The following is a 24,510-nucleotide window of genomic DNA, read 5'->3' on the forward strand; positions in this document are numbered from 1 at the left end:
CATCAGTGTCTTTTCTAATGAGTCAGTTCTTCAGATCAAGTGGACAAAGTACTGGAGTTTCAGCTTCAGCATGAGTTCTTCCAGTGAACATTCAGGACTGATTTCCTTTAGGATGGACTGTTTGGATCTCCTTGCAGTGCAAGGGACTCTCAAGAGTCTTCTCCAACACCACAGTTCAAAAGCATCAATTCTTCGGTGCTCAGCTTTCTTCACAGTCCAACTCTCACATCCATACATGACCACTGGAAAAACCATAGCCTTGACTAGATGGACCTTTGTTGGCAAAGTAATGTCTCTGCTTTTTAATATGCTGTCCAGGTTGGTCATAACTTTCCTTCCAAGGAGTAAGTGTCTTTTAGTTTCATGGCTGCAGTCACCATCTGCAGTGATTTTGGAGCCCCCAAAAATAAAGTCTTTGGGTTATTTAACATTAGCTTAGAAAAAGCCGATTAGGCGAATAGCTGACAAACTAAATAAGCTCTTTTGATGTTTTAGAGTCATTGACTAAAGCCAAGGACAATATACATATATTGAAATATGCTTAGAATTAAAATGTAAAGCATATATTACTCATGTACTTATTTATATATTTATTGTTTCATGTAATACCCATCTCCATTATTCCATAGAGATTCAATTTGTCAAAATTACAAAGTGCTAATTGTATTCATTTTCTCAGAAGGAAAGTATATCATACTGCCTTTATTGAGAATCTGTGGTGTTTAACGTTCTAATTTTTTAATTTCCATAAAATTTGCAGTAGGTTGTTATGCCACCATGTTAATTTTGAAGTAGTAATTTAAAGCATAAATTTAGATGAGTTTGTTTTTAAATTGACTGCATATTCATTAATTCTCGGTTTTTCTCTTTCATGCAGAGGTACCTACCTGTTGACACTATAGAATCTGGCATTCATCCAGTGTATTTTTGCAGCACTCACTATGTTGAAATGCTACTGAAAGCGGAGGTGCCACTTGTATTTTCAGCTTTTCACATGTCTGGTTTTGCACCATCACAGGTAATTCATGGAAAATAGTATTTCTTCAACTCCCAGATCTCAGTGTCTTTGCAAAGAAAATTATATTATCATCAAATACAGGAAATACATTAAAATTAATCACATAATTTTGTAAATAGTTGTATGTCAGCTGCTGCTGCTAAGTCACTTCAGTCGTGTCCAACTTTGTGCGACTCCATAGACGGCAGCCCACCAGGCTGCACCGTCCCTGGGATTCTCCAGGCAAGAACACTGGAGTGGGTTGCCATTTCCTTCACCAAGTTATATGTCTATATGTGTTTAAATCTTTAAGCTGGCTTTTTCCCCTAGGCCTTGCAGGATACACATTTCCGTTATAGTAGATCTCTGGCATTCACAGATTTTGAGTTCTGTTTCAGCTATTCAAGACATAAACATTCTGGAAATCTATGACATGTAGACTTTTTAATGGAGATGATAGTGTCTTCTTCATAAGGCTTCTGCAAGGATTAAGTAGACTAACTGAGGGCAAGAATTCTTACCACCACTGAGTATCTGATGTGTGAGATATTGTATTTTATCTAACAGTAAGCTCTCTTTTGGAGTCTGGGAAGGTTCAATGATGTCTTGAGGGCCTGGAATTGAGCATGTGGTTATTTGCAGTACCCAAAGATGTCTCCCTCCTGTGCTTAGTCAGTCTTTCAGTGGTAGAGTGTGGATTGCTTCCTTACTATGTTATCAGGCTAAAATTTAATTAAAACTTAAATCTTTCTTTTGTTTTTAGAATTGAATCTGTAGGTCAGAGTCCCAGAAGGTAGATACTTAATCAAAAGATATGAACACTTTTAAGGATCTTGATACATACTAAGTTGCTTTGATTTTGTTTTCTCCTAATAGAAATTAAGAGAGTGTCTGTTCTCCAGGACTGGGTACTTGGGTTTTTCAAAACTAATTGCTAAATTTTTAAAATTTGCAGGGTTTGAGGCTTTTTTGAACATTAATAAGGTTGATTATAATTCCACAGCTTTGTTAACTAGTTGTATCTTTTTATTCATTGCCCATCTGTCTTAGTGGACTTCTATTGAGTTGTAAATATCCTTTAAAAGTAACCTCCACTATCCAAATCCCTTCAGTTCTTGAGAAATAATTTTTTACTTATTTTGTAATTTGACCTATCTACTTGTTTATTATTATATTTGTATTTACTATTCTGTTTTGCTTATTGAACTTTATTATTGCATCTTAATATGGGGTAAGAGTAAATAAACCTATTATTTACTTCCTAATGCTCTCCTAAAAAAGTCAATTTAGCTATTTCTACCTATTGGTTCCTCTTATGTGCACTTTAAGGAGAGTTTTCTCAGGTCAAAGTGGGCATTTGAATTTGAAATTTAGATTTTTATGTTAAAATATAGATACTTTGAAAAAAATTACATTCATATCACATTATTCTTCACATTATGATATATGCTTTTATACTTACTTTGAAGAGACCTTATGTCATTTATTACATTTACTTGTATCAGGTTACTCTGCCTGTTGAATTTTAAATTTCCTGAAGTTTAATAAGAAGTTTAAATATAACAAAGGAATTGCATGTAGTGGAAAGGCCAGTTCTTTCTTAACCAATTCTGGCTCTTACTATATTTTTACCTAAAACTCTTCTGAGAATTTTGAATCACAAAATGTTTAATTCTGCTTGGAATTAGTTACAATAAGTTCAACAATCCTTTCTTTTTGTATATATGTGTGTGTGTGTGTGTGTGTGTGTGTGTGTGTATATATATATATATATATATATATTTTAATAATTCAAGCTGTCAGGCGAGCATATGCTCCTTGGTTCTGTCTCGTCACAACAAAGATTTGTAGTGACGGACATTAAAGCCCTCAACGTGTCACAGCTCTCAGGTCTCGAACAGACTGTGTTATAGCTCTTAGACAAATCAGTGTTACAGCTCAGTGTTACAGCTCTATTTTATTTAGATATTAGCAGGAAAATCCATCTTCAAGGTGTGAGGGCACGTTGACCCAAAGACGCGAAAAGAGGCGGGGTGGGGAGAGAGAGCCTGCTTTGGCTCCTCTTTTTATATGTTTTTTCCTCCCCTTGGGCCTGCCCTATGTAAATTGGGCTAGCCAGGAGTGTTGTTTGTTCTACCTGAGGTCCTCACTCTGGTCCTCGGACCTTCTTTTGTTCTACTTTCGCAGGCTTTTCTCTTCCTTGTCTTTTAGCCACCGCCATTCTGGACTCCTGTTTCCTATTCTAACTGCCTAACAAAGCCAAGGAGAGTTCCTTTTGTCATTCTAGATTATGTGCTGTACTCAAGTCAGTCAGTTGTATCTGACTCTTTGGACCCCGTGGACTGTAGCCCGCCAGGCTCCTCTGTCCATGGGATTTTCCAGAGGAGAATACTGGAGTGGGTTGCCACTCCCTTCTACAGGGGATCTTCCCAACCCAGGGACTGAACCCGGGTCTCCTGCATTGCAGACAGATTCTTTACCATCTGCACCAAACATTTAAGAATGGATGACCAAAAACTGTGGGGAAAACTTTCAGTACCCAAAGCCCCACAATATCAGCTTGGTACCTCTTTATCATTTTGGCTTTTCTTTAACAATTTGATATGCTTTTATCAATTTGAAGCTGCATATCTGTAGATTTACCTAATAAAAAACTATTGCATTATTTCTGAGTAGTAATGTTATTATATTTCTTAAATTATCTAATGTAAAAATGCCTTTCTATGGCTCCTTATGTGAGCTAATCATTGTGCGTCTTAAGAAGTATGTATCATTGCTTTGTTATTATTCACCATTTTATTGCTAATTATGAAATATGAAAACAACATTTAAATAACTTGGTATATGCAGTTAAGTAATTATTTAGATGCAAATTTTGTATTTCAAAGTTTACTCATTCTGATCTAATTAGGAGCCATGCTTTTTAAAATTGCATAGTTATAGACATTAAGGGATTGGTTGATTAATGAAAGAATTTGTGAGCAGATTGCTAAATAGAATATACAGATCTCTAGACTAAAAATAATAAGTAACTAGAATACAAAAAATTAAATGTAGTTAGAAATACATATTTGTTGATTAGCATTTGAGATCAGAAGGAAAATCAAAATGAAAATATACTTTTAAAATGAACAGAAAATCACATATTCTAATGAAAATGTTGAATTTTATTCTTTAATTTAAAAGAAAAAGCTTTATTGTATTTTAGTAATTTTCCTCTCCTAAACCCCATATCTTTAATGACTTAACTTTTGTAATTCCTTGGAGTCATCATTTTGCATATCATTATTGTACTATATTGTGTCAGCAAGTGAGCTAACATGGATAATCCTCCAAATATACTCCAGAAAAATCTCTTGATTCTTCTCATTGCTGCTTTCCCCCCCTCCATGAAAGCAGGATTAAAGAAAACTATTGTTTCATATTTTGTGACAGTGCCTTTTGAAAATGGAAAGTATACAAATGTAAAGCAAGATTTCAAGACTAGGATGCCCCTTGTATGTGCATGTCCCCAAGCTTTCCCTTTCTTTATGTTGTTGATGTTGCTATTTGAAATGATACCTTCTCCCTCTTTGTGCCCCATCTTTACTTGTCTATTTATCTTTGATATCTGTCCAAATGGAAACTTTTAGGATCACTCACAAGTAGATGATTCTGCTTTGAATTGTATGCAGTTTCTGTGTTACTCTTCTAGTAGAAATATATCTTTTGCTTTGTGGAATCATTATTTGTGTGTTTACCTCTTTCTTACTAGTTGAAGTTTGTTAAAGATATGTATGCCTGATATATCTTCAAGTCTTTTAAGTATCTCGACATAGTGTCTTGTCTAGAAGTGCAATAAATATACTTTTTTATTTATATCAGTGCTTTACAGTATAAAAGTGTGTTTTCAGATGTTATTTCATTTAAAATTTTAGCTTCATTTGACAGATGGAGAAATTCAGGGAAATTCAGGATAAGTGAAGTGAGTGAATTGACTTACTGATATAACCCTGATAGCAAAGACTTCACTTGAAACCACATCTTACTTTACTAACATTCTTTCTATGATAAATAGATAAAATAATGCCAAAATAGTTGTTAAAAATAGTGTCTTTGTATCATAAAACTTAATCATTTAGGGCATACCTATTTTGACTTAATCAGGTATTCTTAAGTAATTGTTCTAACTAATGTTTTTACTAAAGAATTAAGTACATTTTTTGAAGATTGTTTTGTATCTAGATACATTTACCTTAGGTACAATAATGATGTTTTATTTACCTTAGGTACAATAAATTTACCTTAGGTAAATTTACTGAAAATAATTTACCTTAGATACAATAATGATGTTTTTATCAGTGTTGCATCATATGTCCTTTGTCATGAAAGTGAAAGTCTTTCAGTTGTTTCCAGTTCTTTGCAACCCCATGGACTATACAGTCCATGGAATCCTCCAGGCCAGAATACTGGAGTGGGTAGCCTTTCCCTTCTCCAAGCAATCTTCCCAACCCAGGGATCGAACCCAGGTTTCCCACAGGGCAGATTCTTTACCAGCTGAGCCACAAGGGAAGCCCAAGAATACTGTAGTGGGTAGCCTATCCCTTCTTTACCGGATCTTCCCGACCCAGGAATCAAACCAGGGTCTCCTGCATTGCAGGTGGGTTCTTTACCAACTGAGCTATCAGAGAAGTCTGCGTCCTTTGGCATAAGCCCAAGGAGCAAACTTTTCTAGGAAGGCTATGGTACATTTTGATACATATTATGTAAGGAATTTTCCTCCCTTTTTATCCTAAAGTGAATGTGTTAGTGGATCAAAAAGTCATTTAAATGTTTCAAATATAATTAAGTGTAAGGAATATTGGTTTACCATAAAAACATAATTAGTTTATTTTACTTTCTTTGTCATCTATCCCATTAATTGCTAATAGCAATTTTATTAATAGTATATTTTTGAGGCTTATATGAGGGAATTTTGCACTTTCTAGCAGAAGCACACATGCATTTACCCTTTCATTCAGCCATCTCATTTATAGAAATCTATCCCAGAGATACACTGACAAAAATTTTGAAAATGCATGTGTACAAATATGTTTTATAGCATATAAGAGCATATAGTATAAAGATTGGGACTTCCCTGGTGGCTCAGTGGTAAAGAATCCGCCTGTCAATGCAGGAGACACGTGTTCAATACCTGAATCGGGAGGATTCCATGGAGAAAGAAATGGCAATCCACTCCAGTGTTCTTGCCTGGGAAATCCCATGGACAAAGGAGCTTGACGGGCTACAGTCTATGGAGTTGCAAAAGAGTCAGACATGACTTAACAGCTAAACAACAACAGTAACTATCAAAAGACTAGGAATAATACACGTGTCTGTAAATAGGGACTTGTTGAGTTAGTTGTGGTTTATCTACAGGGTAATACTATGCAGTTATAAAACTGAATAAGAAATACCTCTGTATATTGCCATGGAGTGATACTCAGGATCTTTTGTTAAGAGAGAAAAAGGTGGAGACCAAAAACAAAAAAGTGTTTAGTATGTTACTATTTACATGGGAAAGGGTGGGAATATAAATACAAGTTCAAGTGTGCTTGTATTAAAAAATGAAAGGATGTATCATATTTTGTTAAGTGATTGCTTATAGGGATAAGTAAGGAATGAGCTGAAGAGTTAGGAAATATACCTTACTTTGGGGTCATTTAAATAGTTCATACCATACTATAAATACATATAATTAAATGACCCTGACAGTACCTGAAGGAGATAAGTCCTGGGTGTTCATTGGAAGGACTGATGCTGAAGCTGAAACTCCAATACTTTGGCCACCTCACGCGAAGAGTTGACTCATTGGAAAAGACCCTGATGCTGGGAGGGACTGGGGGCAGAAAGAGAAGGGGACGACAGAGGATGAGATGGCTGGATGGCATCACCGACTCGATGGACATGAGTTTGAGTAAACTCCGGGAGTTTGTGATGGACAGGGAGGCCTGGTGTGCTGCAATTCATGGGGTCGCAAAGAGTCGGACCCGACTGAGCGACTGAACTGACTGACTGACTGAACAGTACCTACTTGACAATATAACCTTGTAAGAAACACTTTAATTATTTAACCATTTTCAAAGTATAGTAAATTTTCAATGTGTTAATTTCAGATGTATGTCAAAGTGATTCAGTTATGCATACGTATGTTATTTTCTGAATCTTTTCCATTATAGGTTATTACAAGGCATTGAATATAGTTTCGTGTCCTCTCTAGTAGGTCCTTGTTATTTATCTATTTTATATATAGTAGTGTTTATATGTTAATCCCACACTCCTAATTTATCTCCCACACACCCTTATTGTGTCCTCTGGTAACCAGAGAAAGTTTGTTTTCTATGTCTGACTCTGTTATGTAAATAATTTCATTTATATCATTTTTTTAGATTCCACATATAAGTGATATCATATGATGGTTGTCTTTCTCTGAATTCCCTTAGTATGATAATCTCTAGGTCCAACCATGTGCTGCAAATAGCATTATTTCATTCTTTTTTTATGACTGATATTGTATTGTGTATATATATACCACATCATCTTTATCTATTCATCTCTAGATAGACACTTAGGATGCTTCCATGTCTTGGCTATTGTAAACAGTGCTGCAGTGATCATTGAGGTGCATGTGTCTTTTTGAATTAGAGGTTTCATCACATATATGCGCAAGATTAGGATTGCTAGATCATATGGTAACTCTGTTTTTAGTTTTTACAGAACCTCTATACTGTTCTCCAGAGTATCTGCACCAATTTACATTCCCACCAACAGTATAGGAGGGTTTCTTTTTCTCCACACCCTGAAAGGCACTTAAATTTTTTTTAAGGCACTTTAAAACACAGGCATTTGACTGTACATGCCAAGTGATATGTTGTCTAAATGACAAAGAAAACAACAGAAATATTACTGTTTTAAGTATTCATGTTGCTTGTGGTAGTGCTGGCATTATTATTCTGGATTCTTATTTTTGTCTTGTTCAGTAAATGAAACAAAAAATTGATACCATTGATAACTCAGATCTTCAGTTTGTTTTAATGCAAGCACAGATATAATAAATAGCAATTTATAATGTGTTTTATCTTAAAAGCCTTAAGAAGGGAAACCTGTAGAGGAAAATGGGCTTCAGAGACATGTCAGTCAATCCAAGTTTTGAAACTGTGATGGCTCAGGTTTATATAATGCTTTCTTCCTATTATGTGTATTTGGAATAATTCCATAATAAAAGTGTTAAAGAAAAGAGTTCATCATGTCTGTTTGGAGACATATTATTTCTTTTGTCCTGTTAGAACCCTGGACTGTCAGCTAATGTATAGATCATTTCATCTTATAAAAATAGAGAAGCTATTTGCTTAAGGTTTAAAAGACATAACTCATAGTTAAGTATTCTTCCAGGGATATAGTGTTTTGAATTCTGTTACAATTGAATAATTCTGGAATATTTTGCTCATGTAATAGCAGTAGCTGGTATAATTTCTGCCAAATGAAGAAGCTCATATATTTAAAAGGAGTATGTCTCCTCTTTAAGTGCAAGTTATGTGAGAACAGGGACTAAATGTCTTTTGTTCACTTAAGAATTATAATAATGCTTGTTGTATATTAGGTGCATAAGTGTTTGTTAAATGAATAATAAACATCTTTGTTATAGAATAACATTTACATAGCACTTGATATATTTTCAAAATGCTTTCAATTATAATCTTTCATTTTCCCTCTCTTAAATTTCCCACATGTTGAAAAGGCTGGGATTATTCTCCATTTGAGGCTTTCCAAATGGTGCAAGTAAAGAACCTGCCTACCAGTTCAGGAGATGTAAGAGCTGCTTGTTCAATCCCTGGGTCAGGAAGATCCCCTGGAGGAGGGCATGGCAACTCACTCCAGTATACTTGCCTGAAAAATCCCATGGACAGAGGAGCCTGACAGGTTACTGTCCATAGGGTTGCAAAGAGTCGGCTGCAACTGAAGTGACTCAGCACACATGCACATTCTCTGTTTAATGGGGAAAAAAAAAAAAAACATAGAAAATAGTGCTTGAATGTTGTGTAAATCCCAGAAAATTGCAGTTGCTTTAGAAACCATGTATAATAAGTAAATAATTACAGATTTGGGGACAGCTTTCTTTTAACCATTATGGATAAAGCTTTATGAATAAGTATTTTGACTTCAGATGTCTTTGAATCATAAAATTGGTAGGTTTAAAGGTCAAAATGAGTCAGTGGTCAACAGTTTCACACATTTCAACCTGTAGAATAGTCAGACCAACTAGAAAGAAGATGGGAACTGTTATCCCTTCATCATTATTGACTTGCTAGTCACCCATGAAGCTACAGCTGAATGGGAACTGATTTCTCTGGCTGCCCAGATCATTTGCATTAATTTTCATTCTTCAATTGTTTCTCTTATTCATTCATCTAGAGTCTTTCATTTTCATTAACAAAGCATGGTCCTTGGTTGACTAGTATTTATAGCTGTAACAAAGTATGGACAGAACCCTGGCAGCAGTGCATTTGGGAATTAAAAGTTTTGCTTCTAATCAAAGAGCCACTGACTGCTTCAACCCATCTAGTCAAGTACAAGCAAGGGTTACTTCCTCCCCAGTGCATTAGAGCCACACTGTGTCGATACTTGATTGGGCAGTGGAAGTTTGGTAATTAACTTTGCATGCCAACCTGCCCTCCAGGTCGAGATTTAGGAGAAGAATCCTTTTGCTACGAAATGAAATTTAAAGTTAGGACCAAAATAAATTAAATATATCCTGTCCATTGACAAATATTGAATGTTCATGTATATATTCAAATTCAATATTGAGTTAACCCATGGCCCTATAAAAATATTTTGGTGCATAATAGAAGGGAACATATTTATAAAGAAAATTCTGATCCTGAGAACAGAATTACAGTTAAAAAAAATACTTGGTTATATATAGTCAGCATTATCTAATAAGAAATATGACCGGAAGATGAGAAAAAAAAAAGATATGCCTGTAATAGCTGAAGTTAATATGTTAATGGTTGACTTGAGTAATGATGAATGGAAAACGAAAATGTAATATCTGATATGGGCTGATTTGTTGTTCAGTCACTAAGTCATGTCTGACTCTTCACCACCCCATGGACTGCAGCATGCCAGGCTCCTCTGTCCTCCGCTGTCTCCCACAGCCTGTCCAAATTCATGTCCATTGAGCCGGTGATGCTATCTAACCGCCTCCCCCTCTGTTGCCCCCTTCTCCTTTTGCCTTCAGTCTTTCTCAGCATCAGGGTCTTTTCCAGTGAATCAGCTCTTTGCATCAGGTGGCCAAAGTATTGGAACTTCTGCTCAGCATCAGTCCTTCCAGTGAATATTCAGGATTGATTTCCTGACAGGTTAGATCTCCTTGTAGTCCAAGGGACTCACAAGTGTCTTCTCCAGCACCACAATTCGAAAGCATCAGTTCTGAGGCACTCAGCTTTCCTTATGGTCCAACTCTCACATTTGTACATGACTACTGAAAAAACCACAGTATCCTCCCTGCAAAAAAAAAAAAAAAAAAAATCATATGTTGAAATTCTAAGCCTCAGTACCTCAGAATGAGGCTATATTTGGATATAGGGTCTTTAAAGCGGTGTGTGTGTGCTAAGTTACTTCAGTCGTGTCCGACTCTTTGCGATCCCATGGGCTGTAGCCTGCCAGGCACTTCTATCTGTGGGATTCTGCAGGCAAAAATACTGGAGTGGGTTGCCATGCCCTTCTCCAGGGGATCTTCCCAACCCAGGGATTGAACCCATGTCTCTTACGTCTCCTGCATTGGCAGGCGGATTCTTTACCACTAGTGCCACCTGGGAAGCTTTAAAGGGGTTATTAAGTTACAATGAGGTCATTGAACTTAATTATGAGGTCATTAAAATGGGCTTCCCTGATGGCTCAGTCAGTAAAGAATCTGCCTGCAATGAGGGAGACCTGCTTCAGTCCCTGGGTCAGGAAGATCCCCTGGATGAGGGCATGGCCACCCACTCCAGTATCTTTGCCTGGAGAATCCCCATGGACAGAGAACAGTGGCAAGCTACAGTCCATGGGGTTACAGAGTCAGACACTACTAAGTGACTAAGCACAGCACAGAGGTCATTAGGGTGGGTCTGAATCCAATATTACCATTATCCTTACAGGAAGTTATATGGATACCAGACAGACAGAGGGAAGACCTCTGTGAAATGAAATGTGAAAATGTAGGGAGAAGATGGCCATTTACAAGCCAAGAAGTGAGGCCTCAGAAGAAACCAACCCTGCCAGTACTTTGATCCTGGACTTCTCCAGAATTATTAGACGATCAATTTCTGTTAAGTCACCCAGTGTGTTACCATGTTATGACAACCTTATCAAACTAATACCCATGTTAAAGGCAGTTAAAAGCAGAATCATCATTCCCCCCAAATTGAGTCAGGGATATAAAATGAAATTTTAGAAACTATTGGAGAATGTATTTTTTAAAGGTCCAAACAATAGAACAAAAAAGGAAAATTTGTGTGTCTTCTTTATCTTTGTATGACAGATTGAGATATGACACTATATTTGTTCCCATTCCTTGCTCCTTACCCCTAAAAATCAAAACTGTAGTGAAGAGAGGTTAAATAAAAGAAAATTCTCCTCAGTGGTAATTTTTAAATCATAAATGAAAATTAAAATATTTGAAAGTAATTGTCTCAGTTTCCCAGGACTGTCATATCAAAGTACCACGAACTCAGTAGCTTAAAACAAGAGCAATTTATCATCTCACAGTTTGAGAGGATAAAAGTGTTGGCAGGGCTGTGTTCCCTTAGACAGCACTGAGAAAGAACTGTTTGATGCCTCTTTCCTCTCTTCTGGTAGCCATTGATATTTCTTAGCTTATAGATACATCACTCCAATCTTCTGTCTTCATGTGAGAGTCTCCATGTGTCTTTTCAGGGCCTTCCCGCTGTGTGTTCACATTTTCAGTTTCTTTGATATAAGTCATGTTGGAATAAGGCTCAGCCTAATGACCTCATTTTACTTGATTGCCTCTGTAAAGACTCTGTTTTCAAATAATGTCACATTCATAGATCCTGGGAGTTAGGACTTTGACTTATTTTGAGGGGAGAGACACAATTCCACCCATAACATTAATGTACCAAAACATTAGCAATGTTAATCACTGTATCATTTTTAAAAATTTTGTTTTTTAGTTTGCATGTTTTGCTTTTATAATCTGAAAAATGTTTTTCAGAAAGTAACAAATGATTTTTGTAAAAAGTCTCATTTTTGAATTCTGTACATTAGCTCTCAGTTTCTATGTTATATAATTCTGGTTGATTTAAATTGTTTTATTATTCAGCAAGAGTCCATTTGCATTAATGTAACATTTAGCAATCTGTCATCTGCATAATTATACATCTGTGATTCTAGGTAGGATAGAAGATGCTCCCATCTCTGAATTAAAATAGTCTCAGCATTTGTTATCTGAGGAGAGCAGACTGGTGTTATAGGTAAGAGAAGGACAATATGAATCAAGAAGGCATTTACAAATAGCATAGGAACAGTATGAACACCATCAGTTAACCCCTAAGTCCTGAGTCCCAAGGCCATTAGAGTTTTCTCACACATTAGGCAAGTAGGTGAGGCATCCTTATATCCTTATTAGGCTTCTTGTAGTCTATTTTGATTGAATGGTTTTATGTGAGTTACTGAGTACTGCTTTTTAAAAGTCAAATATGGCTATATCAGTTTTCTGATAAACTAACTTTTTCTTTTTTTTCCTAGATTTGCCTGCAATGGATAACTCAGTGTTTTTGGAATTATTTAGATTGGGTAGAAATCTGCCATTACATTGCTACCTGTGTTTTCCTTGGTCCAGATTATCAGGTGTATATCTGTATAGCTATATTCAAACATCTTCAGCAAGACATTCTACAGCACACTCAGACTCAAGATCTGCAGGTTTTCCTAAAAGTGAGTGACTTTATTTCTAGAGGAAAACTGTTGGTTGAAAGTTATCAACTTTGATGGGGTGCCTAGTGCCAGATATTTTTCTATATGCTCATTCAATCCTAAAAACAACATTGAGAGGTAGGTATTATTATCTTTACTTTAGATATGAGGAAACAGGTGTTAAGTACATTGCCTAAGATTTTACTGCTGGTGAATGCTGCTAAACTGTGATGGGGCTGGGATATGAAGTTAAGCTGTCTGGCTACAAAATTTTGCTTTTAACCAGTATGCTGTGCCTAAAGGCCTTTTTTTTTTATACTCCTGTATCTTGTTTAGCTAATAAAAGTCAAGTTACTATGTATTAATACACAGCTTTGAAACTTTAAAAAAAATGTAATTTCTTATACCTTCATACTCTATTTTTCTAAACTTTGAAATATTTTTTGAAAGGTTTCCATGAAAGAATCTATCATAACACTATTTTTAAAGTCATTATTATATAGAAGTACAGAAGTTAATATTTTAAAGCAAGATCTAATAGCTTTCTTTTTCACAATAATGTGACTTTTGAAACTCTGGACTTTAGAGAATATAAGATATATAAATACCTCCCTATGTGTGATTCTTGCTGTAAATTCAACTTTGTTTTAAGTTGAAATATTTCCTTGAATTTAAAGTATATTTCCCTCCCCCTGATACCCTCAGATACATACGCATGCATGTATACACTTACCCCAGAACCAACATTTGTCATATGTAGCTTTTTTCTGGGTGGACAAATAATTTCCATGTGAATTAATTTTATTTTTATTATTTATTGTTAGATATTTTTCAGTTATTTTTCTTATTTTTGCTATTTTCTGTCAGACCTCAACATGAATCAGCCATAGGAATATATGTATCCCCTCCCTTTTGAGCCTCCCTCCCATCTCCTTCCCCATCCCACCCCTCCAGGCTGACACAGAGCCGGTTTCAGTTTCCTGAGACATACAGCCGATTCCCATTGGCTATCTATTTTACATATCGTAGTGCAAATTTCCTTGTTACTCTTTCCATACATCCCACCCTCTCCTCCCCTCTCCCCATGTCCATAAGTCTATTCTCTTTGTCTCTTTCTCCATTGTTGCCCTGTAAATAAATTTTTCAGTACCATTTTTCTAGATTCCGTATATATGCATTAGAATATGGTATTTATCATTCTCTTTCTGATTCACTTGTCATTTGATGATGTCTTTTGTAAGTAAATGTCATTGATTATTTAAGATTGATAAACTGTCAATCATTCTTATTTCATAAATACTAAATCCAAAAGGTCTCAAGCTTCCTACATGTATTGTAGAATTATGATCTTAGAAACATTCTTAATGAAATAAAGTATAACACAATAGTCATACAAGCAGAAGGAAAAGTTCGGTAGAAAAAGAAAAAAATTATCTGTAAAGGGTAATTTGGAGAACAGGGATGGTTACGTAAATGAGAATTATATTGAGGACAAAATGTGGGTTCCTTTTCACTAAGGGGCATTTTCATTAGTTGCAGTCATCAGTTAAAGGGATTTCAGGGCCTAAAATTTCCCGAAATACTTACATTTGAATGCCTCCTAACCTATAATTATCTAATCTCGTATCCTACTTTAGCTTCTTTTATAGTGTTTGTCACTGACTGAAATTATTTTAAATATATTTTTGTCAGTCTTCCCCAGTATAATGTATAAGCTCCACAAGGATTGTGATTTTGTCTATCTCAGTTACTAGTGTATTTTTCAGTGCTTTGAACAGCACCTGGTACATAGCAGGTGCTCAATAAATACTTGTTAGAGTAAACAAAGCATGTTAATAAATATAAAAGGAGAAATTAATGGCCTTAATTTTATTCACATTGAATAACAAAACTTACTAAACACCTTCCTTTCCACCAGAGGGTTGTCCATATATTGCATCATCTTTAAACCTGATAGATGTTGGTGATTATTGCAGTCTCGTCTCTTCCTGATTACTGCCAGGAAAAATAATAGAGTTTACAAGTGGTGACCTCTTTAAATATTTCCCAAACTCTGTTATGCTCTAGGCATAATGCTTTCAATTTAAAACTAAAGAATTTTAAAATGAGGGTTTTTTAAAGATAAAAGATTATCTTTGCTAAGTCCTACTTAAATTACTAAAATTTTAATTGAATTGGTTTAAATCCAAAGTAAGAGCATGTTGGCAAAGAATTAATTTAAGCAGTTGTCCTGGAGCTAACCTTACTTCTTACTCCTACTGTTTGCATTCATCTGAGGTATTAGGAAAAATGCCTTTCTAATACCATGACTTCATGTTATTTTTTATTTCCAGCAAGTAGATCTTGGGGTCGTTGATCGCTTTTGATGAGCAGTTATTTTTCTTGTGAGATAAATTCCAGTGTACTCTATTAAGTATACATTTACATACCCCTTTAACTACTCCATTAAGCCCAGTTAAAATGTCTTCTTTGAAAAGTATGTAAACATATGTACACTATTTTTCAGTTATTCACGTATTAATCAATAATGAAATTTGTATTAAGGAAGTGATTTTATTCTTCCTTTCCTCAGAAAATCCACCAAGTCAGAAATACTTTAAGAGTCCTCATTAAACTGTTGTTATGGGGATTAAACGTTTGAAATTATGTTTTACACTTTCTGATCCAAAAGCTCAGACTTGTACAAAGGGGAAAAAAAACGTATCAATAATTTTCAATATAACTACATACCACAGCCATAATGATATTCTTACATAGATTACATGTTATTCCCTGACTCTAAATATTTAGTAATGACTGTTTCTGAGAGGAAAGAGGACGTAGAGTAGTTCAGGGGACTTTTACTGTTTATTGTATGTATTTATGAGGGCTCTTTTTTTTTAAAATTTTTGAAGAATGAGCCCCTACTTTTGTAACAAAGCTATTTTTAAAAGCAAAAATAAACAAATGAGACCTAATGAAACTTAAAAGCTTTTGCACAACAAAGGAAACTATAAACAAGGTGAAAAGACAGCCTTCAGAATGGGAGAAAATAATAGCAAATAAAGAAACAAAGGATTAATCTCAAAAATATACAAGCAACTCCTGAAGCTCAATTCCAGAAAAATAAATGACCCAATCAGAAAATGGGCCAAAGATCTAAACAGACATTTCTCCAAAGAAGACATACAGATGGCTAACAAACACATGAAAAGATGCTCAACATCGCTCATTATCAGAGAAATGCAAATCAAAAACCTCAATGAGGTACCATTACACGCCAGTCAGAATGGCTGCTATCCAAAAGTCTACAAGAAATAAATGCAGGAGAGGGTGTGGAGAGAAGGGAACCCTCTTAGACTGTTGGTGGGAATGCAAACTAGTACAGCCATTATGGAGAACAGTGTGGAGATTCCTTAAAAAACTGGAAATAGAACTGCCATATGACCCAGCAATCCCACTCCTGGGCATACACACTGAGGAAACCAGATCTGAAAGAGACACATGCACCCCAATGTTCATCGCAGCACTGTTTATAATAGCCAGGACATGGAAGCAACCTAGATGCCCATCAGCAGACGAATGGATAAGGAAGCTGTGGTACATATACACCATGGAATACTACTCAGCCATTAAGAAGAATTCATTTGAATCAATTCTAATGAGATGGATGAAACTGGAGCCCATTATACAGAGTGAAGTAAGCCAGAAAGATAAAGAACATTACAGCATACTAACACATATATATGGAATTTAGAAAGATGGTAACGATAACCCTATATGCAAAACAGAAAAAGAGACACAGATGTACAGAACAGACCTTTAGACTCTATGGGAGAAGGCAAGGGTGGGATGTTCTGAGAGAAGAGCATTGAAACAAGTATACTATCAAGGGTCAAACAGATCACCAGCCCAGGTTGGATGCATGAGACAAGTGCTCAGGGCTGGTGCATTGAGAAGACCCAGAGGGATGGGATGGAGAGGGAGGCAGGAGGGGGTATCGGGATGGGGAACACATGTAAATCCATGGCTGATTCATGTCAATGTATGGCAAAAACCACTACAATATTGTAAAGTGATTAGCCTCCAACTAATAAAAATAAATGGAAAAAAAATTTTTTTTAATAGAACACAATGGGAAAGCACAGAATTTTCAGTCCTGTTATGGTTCTTTTAAGAATAAATTAGTGTGAAGATGAAAAATAAAAAAATAAAAAGGATATTAATCATTATATAAAATAGATAGAACAAACATCAACTGTGCTAAATGAGTTCAAATAATTAGACACAATTGAAATAGTTTCCAAAATATTGAAAAACCACAAACATGTTTTCAATTACAGTATTATCAGTTATCCTGAGAAACTTGAGAAAATGAGATAATTGCAGAAGATTGAAAATACGAAATTCTTTTCCCTGTTTAATTTCATGTATTGACAGAAAAAGATATGATAGAAGCATTGCTTTAGGAATAAAAATCTCTCTGAAGCATATAGTATAGAGAAAATACCAACTTCTTCTGTATTCGCTTTGGTTTAGGCTCAAGATTTGAAATTAAGTAATAGAGTCTAGACTCAGTGTTTGTATTTATGGTAACCCCCTGAATAATTCTTCATGATCAGTATATTAAAAAAGATGACTTGGAATTTCTTAACTAAGTTTCATCTAATTAAAAAAAAAACAAGCAGAATAACTTGTTTATATTTCCTCATTTGATTAAACCACTGAAAGATTAGATGAATGCCATGGGTGTAAGTTTATCAGCAAGGTATTTTGCAGTATCTTTTTAGACACAACAAAAATGTGGGTTGGATAATAGAGCAACTAAGTGCATTATTCCCACACTGTGGCATTGGGTAAATTACTGCTGAGCTAGAAGACAACTTCTGAAGGTGTGCTGAAAATCTTAGCCCTTGGACCTAACATTTTTCTGTGACAGATGATAGTTCAGAAAATCTGTAGGCATCAAGCTTTCAGAAACAAAAACATCATCTGACAAAATTAATTTTCTCAATATCTCAGACTTGAAAATCTAAAGTTGGGTTGGTTTGTTTTTTAATGAATCTCTATCTCTTTTACTCTCTCTCACATGCACCGCCACCCCCCGCACACACACAGACACACACAAAAGCAAGTTTAGGTAGACTCACTTTGATGGTATTTAAGAAGACCCACTGTTTTAGCAGACTAACTGTATTTCATTGCTTTCTGCATGCTAATAGGCTGGCAGTGATCTTAGTTTTAGTTTACGAATTCAACCCGGGGAAAAACATCACTGAAATGCCAGGCTGGGAAAAGATTGCCTTCCAGTGAAAATTAGGCTGCAAAGACTCAAAATACTTAATTAAAATGCTTCAAGTAAATCCTGCATATTAGGGAGAAATCAATTTATAATTATGTAAAAATCAGATTAATTTCATCCCATCAGTAAATTGTCAAGTGGGTTTTTTTGTTGTTTCTGCTTGCAGCTGTGGTTACTCGAACATGTTGGCACAAGAAATAGAGATCAGACTGAAGGAAGAAAAAAAAACTAATTGTATAGTAAGCTCTTAAAAGGCAGAAGTGTTTATAGTATTAAAAAGAATTCACCATCTGAAGGAACAGATGCAACATGTTCAGTGTGTTATTCAACGGTGGTTTTCGGTTATGTTTTTTGCCTTCACCTTACATCATTTGAGCCCACCTCAAGTTAAACTCTGCCACTCTGTGTAAGTTTGGGCATGTTGCTTACCTCCGTATGCCTAATTTTTCTCATATGTTAATTGAGTATGAAATAATACCTATTACTTAGAGTTGTGGAGGAATGAAATGAGATGCTATCTGTGAAATACTTCTACAACATTATCTGGTACATTGCAAGTGCTTTAAAAAAAAAGTTAATAGTTACTTGTTTCCCCCATCTCTGTTCATCCTCCTTTTAGTGAGCCCATCCATACTTAACATTATAAATTTGCAGTGCAATCAAGAAAATCTAGCTCAATCATTTCCGAGAATGTAGCTTAACAAAACTATTATGACCACCGTTGACACCGTGAATGCTTATTGAATGACAGGCACTGAGCAAAAGGACTGCTCATTCACTCATTGACCGTTGTCCAGCATCTGTGTTCCAAGCATCGTTGTAGTTATAAGATAGGCCATGGCCTACCACATTGACTTTAATGTTTTACTAATTGCTGTTGTTCAGTCACAAAGTCATCTCTGAGTCTTTGTGACCACACAGGCTGCAGCACATCAGGCTTCCCTCTCCACTCTCCCAAAGTTTGCTCAAACTCACGTCCATTGAGTCGGTGATGTCATCCAACCTTCTCATCCTCTGTCATTCCCTTCCCTTCCTGCCTTCAATCTTTCCCAACATCGGGGTCTTTTCCAGTGAGTCAGCTCTTCACATCAGGTGTTCAGAGTAGTGGAGCTTCAGCTTCAGCATCAGTCCTTCCAATGAATATTCAAGGTTGATTTCCTTTAGGATTGACTGGTTTGATCCCCTTGCTGTCCAAGGAACTCTCAAGAGTCTTCTCCAGCACCACAGTTCAGAAGCATCAGTTCTTTGACAGTCAGCCTTCTTTATGGTCCAACTGTCACATCCATACAGGACTACTGGAAAAACTAAACCTTTGGCTATATGGACCTTTGTTGGCAAAGTGATGTCTCTGCTTTTTAATATGCTGTCCAAGTTTGTAATAGCTTTTCTTCCTAGGAGCAAGCATCTTTTAATCATGGCTGCAGTCACTGTCTGCAGTGATTTTGGAGACCAAGAAAATAAAATCTGCCGCTGTTGCCATTTTTTCCCCATCTAGTTCTACTAGTAGATAACAATATGTGACTGAATATATAATATCTCAGGTATTGATAGATCTTAAATATGAAGAAATCAAACATGGTAAGGGAGTCAGAGAGTCAGATTCCTAAGTGCTGTTTAGATAAAGAGTCTAGTGAAGGCTGCTGTGAGTGGGTATCCTGAGACTACATGAAGCAAGGGAAAAAGAAAAGCAATGCAAAGACTTCTGTGCAAAATCCTTCTCAATCAGAAGAAAGGCAAGTGTAAAGGCTCAGAGGTAAGAATGGGCCTGGCCCACTTATAAAGTGTCAGGATGACCACTGTGGCCAAAACAAGGGGAGAGGCTAAGAGTGGTCAGGGATAAGGCAGGAATCAGATCACATAGGGCTTTCTAGTTCCCGGTAAAGAGTTTAGAAAACACAGTTTATGCTGTTATTGTCTATATTTACACATGAAAAATTGAGGCTTAGAGAATCTGTAAACTTTCCCAGGTTCATTTGTCTAGTAACTAACACAGGTGAGTTTGAACCCATTTTGGTCTGAATCCAAATCCTATGCTCTTTCTAGTATATCACTGACTAGTCTGTTTACTTTAAAAAAAAAAAAAACCCTAAATTCAGTGGACTTTCTAATTAAATGCTCTCACTAGTAAAAGGAAACCAGTGGATACATACTTGAAACTAGATTCTGTGTACAAAGGAGAGCGGGAAGCTGTGTATATGCCATATTGTAGAATATTGAATACACACACAACACTCTGGTTTAGGATGGTAATTTTTAGTACTTTTTTCATGGTTCAACGTTTGAAACTCAACATTAATGAAAAGAGCAAATCATTTAAGGCACTTTGGTTGGAAATCCACTGCATAGAAAAAGAGAATGCAATATGCTCAAAATGAACTCCCCAACCAAGATATAAACTGTTCCAGAAGTAATTTATTAAAAAGAAAAAACTTGAATAGAGTACTGTCTGTATAAAATGTGATAACGTTACCTTATATAATTATATATGTCTGCCTATCTAAAGAATAAGGGAATTCTTATTTTTATCCACAATCCAATGTATGTTGGTCTATAAAATGATAATAAAACAGTAGTCTGAGGAAATGGCCCCTTTATAAACTTAAATGATTAGCTGGCAGTCTAAATGGTCATAATTACAAAGAAAAGTAATTCACTAAAAGGCAATTAGAGAATATTTAGGATAAAATGGAAAATATTCCACTTTGAAGACAAAGTAGAATTCAGAGGTTCTGAAATTTTATTCAGAGTTAAAATTGCCTGTGAATTTTAAATCTATATAATTTAAAAACATTTTAAAATGAATATTTTATATTTCTCTTATGAAATAAGGCCTTAATAACTTATTTGCCATTTTTATGGGTGTCTCTTCAGTATAGTTCTCAGAGTATTTTCTCTTTATTTTAATATTAATGTCTAAAATGGGAGCCAAAGTTCAAAAAACATGTTTTAAGGAAAAGGTATTTTTAAACAAAGTAATAGCTATGGTTCTCCATAGGTAGGTTTTATTTTTAAACTAAAGTGGAGCAATAATTAAAAGATGTTAAAGTAGGTTTTGCTTACTTTTGCCCAGGAAGAATTATTAGTGCTGTTTTTCAAATGCAGTCATTTCCTATTGTAATTCACATATAATGAACAATAAGCATTCTTTTAAAAATCATGAATATGTTCAAAGACAATTTTTCTGGCATTAAGTTTTTTTTTTTCTTCTGATTAGAATAACACATTACTATAATTCTTTTTTTTTTTTTTTTTTTCCAGTGGGTTTTGTCATACATTGATATGAATCAGCCATGGATTTACATGTATTCCCAATCCCGATCCCCCCTCCCACCTCCCTCTCCACCCGATTCCTCTGGGTCTTCCCAGTGCACCAGGCCCGAGCACTTGTCTCATGCATCCCACCTGGGCTGGTGATCTGTTTCACCATAGATAGTATACATGCTGTTCTTTTGAAATATCCCACCCTCACATTCTCCCACAAAGTTCAAAAGTCTGTTCTGTATTTCTGTGTCTCTTTTTCTGTTTTGCATATAGGGTTATCGTTATCACCTTTCTAAATTCCATATATATGTGTTAGTATGCTGTAATGTTCTTTATCTTTCTGGCTTACTTCACTCTGTATAATGGGCTCCAGCTTCATCCATCTTATAATTCTTTTCCAACTTAGGTATAGTTTTAGTGAAGGGGTGATTAATGTCAAATCACACATTAAATAGTTCCATGACTACAGCAGTTAAAGTGCATTCTTGAATAGCAAGATTAGTCTTACTTCAGTCCTACTTTTACGCCAAAGAAAAAAGTGAAATATATTTGATAGAGAAAGTTACAAAGATGTAGTATTTCTGCTCTTTTTAAAATGAACATCTTCCTTTTGATTCAGTTGCTTATACATAAAACTAGAGATATGATATATACCTTAGCTGTTAATATTTTGGAACAGAGACCTGTTTCGTTCATCTTTGGGTCTTCACTGTATAACCAAGAACCTTACATACACTAAGGGAATGAATGAGGTTAATGAATGAAGAAATGGATAATGTCACAAGTATTTTAAAATTAAGAGTAGCTCAAATTTTTATGTTCGAAGGTATTAACTCTTAGTCTTAAAGGCATAATCTTATGCCTCTAACTTAACATCATTTAATTTCTTAGTTATGATATCAGTTTTGTAGATCACTAAGAATACTTCTGTTTTTAAGGTACCAGTTAACTTTTCTCTCAGATTACCCAGATTTTTGGTGACATGTGGCAAGTAGTATACTCTTCTCCCAAGTGATCTGTGAACTATTACTAATCTAGTCATCACTGGTAACATCCGAGGCCTGTAAAAACATGCATTCTTTTCTTGGCTGTACCATACGGCTTTTGGGATCATAGTTCCCCAAGCAGGGATCAAACCCTTACCCCTTGGATTGGAAGCGTGGAGTCTTAATAACTGGATCACCAGGGAAATCCCTAAAAACATCCATTCTTACTGAGAATTTGTAATGTTTTCCTAAGTACCCTACATTTATGTCTCTCATCTACAAACTGATTTGTCTCTAAACACAGTATTTGGTATATGATAATATATTATCTTTTATTCTTTTGAATTGTTTTTATTTACTGTTAGTAGTTTTTGCCTTTAAGCTGTTATATCCAGAAAGGCATGAATTGTCAAAATTTCTTATAACATCCAAAATTTCTAACATGTTACATTGAATCAAGGATCAAGTTTCTTTCACAGAATTTTGTTGTTGTTACTTTGAAAGGTTGGCATTCCACAGCTAGTATTTGGAGATACTAAAATAAATAATCCTAAAATTTCCTAAAAGTGTATAAGATTCTAAATGGATGCTTTGTTATTTTTCATTCTTGAGTGCCACATTTGGGACACTAGCCATTAAATTCCAAATTAGTATAGATATGCATAGTAGCAAGATTATGAATTGCAGACTGCTGGAGATTTTATGAACATAGCTGTAGAATAGATATTCCTTGCAATATTGTAAGAGTCCTTTGATAAGCTTTAAAGTCTTTACTAATTACAGATGTAAGCAATCATTCTATAATTAGAACTATTATATCTAAAACATTAGGAAGGTTTCATTATCTAAGAGTTTGTTTTTTGTTGTTGTTAGCTATAAAGAAGTTTTCGGTTTTGATAACAGACAACCTAGTTATCACAGGGACATGATTTTTTGCTATCATATATATATGCACACACATATATGTATATATACACACACACATATATATAGCTTACTAAATAAAAAGCATTTACTAGCAACATAAAACCCCCATCTATAGCTGAAAAAAATGATATATCAACTGTTTAAAACCCATTAACTTAGAACTGTGTGTCTTTACCCAAGCAAATGGATGTCTTTTTATATCTTTGACAGGAAGAAGCACTGCATGGATTTCGAGTGAGTGATTACTTTGAATACATGGAAATTTTGGAACAGAACTACCGACCAGTGTTGCTGAGAGACATGCGGAACATTAGAGTGCAAAGCACATAGATCATGGAACCCACAATTTATTTTTATGTTTATTTTTAAAGGAAACAAGGGTTTGATTATTTTCTGTGTCCAGAACAACATATGCTTTGTGAATATACAATATTATATATCAGTACTGAGAGTTTTTGAATATAATAATATATTCAAGTAGGTATCAGCTCAACTGAAGTGAATTCATTTTTTAAGTTTGTTGTCGTGTAAGGTTGTTTTGGCTTTCCCTGGTGGCTCAAACAGTGAAAAATCTGCCTGCAATGCAGAAGACCTAGGTTTGGTCCCTGGGTTGGGAAGATCCCCTGGAGATGGGAATGGCAACCCATTCCAGTACTCTTGCGTGGAGAATTCCATGGCAGAGGAGCCTGGCAGGCTACAGTCCTTCAGATTGCAAAGAGTTGGACATGACTGAGCAACTAACACAAGGTTGTTTTATAATCAAATCCAGCTCACTTATAGTTCTTTATTTTTAAGAGTTAACCTTAACCTACATTTCCGTCTTCCCAGGATGATTAATATATCTTTTTCAATGAGCTTGGAAATAGCAGCATTTCTGTAAATAGCTGACCATCCAAAGAGAGTCCATGGAGACAAGACAATTGCTTTCTTCATTTTTATGTCTGTATGTATAAAAGAAAATAGGCAAAACCATAACTGCTTATTTTACATATAGAGGAACAAATCATATTTATCATGGCAAGTGGTAGGAAAATTATTTTCATCAGAAATAATTGTTTTTCTAGGAATTGCTTTTGACACCTATATCAATTTATAATTTTCATGTAAAATGTAGTCTCAACATG

The 24,510-nt window shown here is 35.3% G+C and overlaps 1 protein-coding gene across 6 annotated transcripts in view; it reads left to right on the forward strand.

Moving 5' to 3' along the window:
* Positions 1–23,879, forward strand: part of TBC1D32 (TBC1 domain family member 32) — a 179,601-nt gene extending 155,722 nt beyond the window's left edge. For all 6 annotated transcript variants that reach the window (XM_043889936.1, XM_043889937.1, XM_043889938.1 and 3 more), the window contains 3 exons: positions 878–1,018; positions 12,764–12,952; positions 23,597–23,879. In XM_043889936.1, coding sequence (XP_043745871.1) covers positions 878–1,018; positions 12,764–12,952; positions 23,597–23,716 — 450 coding nt within the window. In that variant the 3' untranslated portion in view covers positions 23,717–23,879. The remainder of the gene's footprint in view (positions 1–877; positions 1,019–12,763; positions 12,953–23,596) is intronic.
* The last annotated feature ends 631 nt before the right edge of the window (positions 23,880–24,510 follow it).

This window comes from Cervus elaphus, chromosome 28, assembly GCF_910594005.1.
Source record: "Cervus elaphus chromosome 28, mCerEla1.1, whole genome shotgun sequence".
Taxonomy (NCBI): domain Eukaryota; kingdom Metazoa; phylum Chordata; class Mammalia; order Artiodactyla; family Cervidae; genus Cervus; species Cervus elaphus.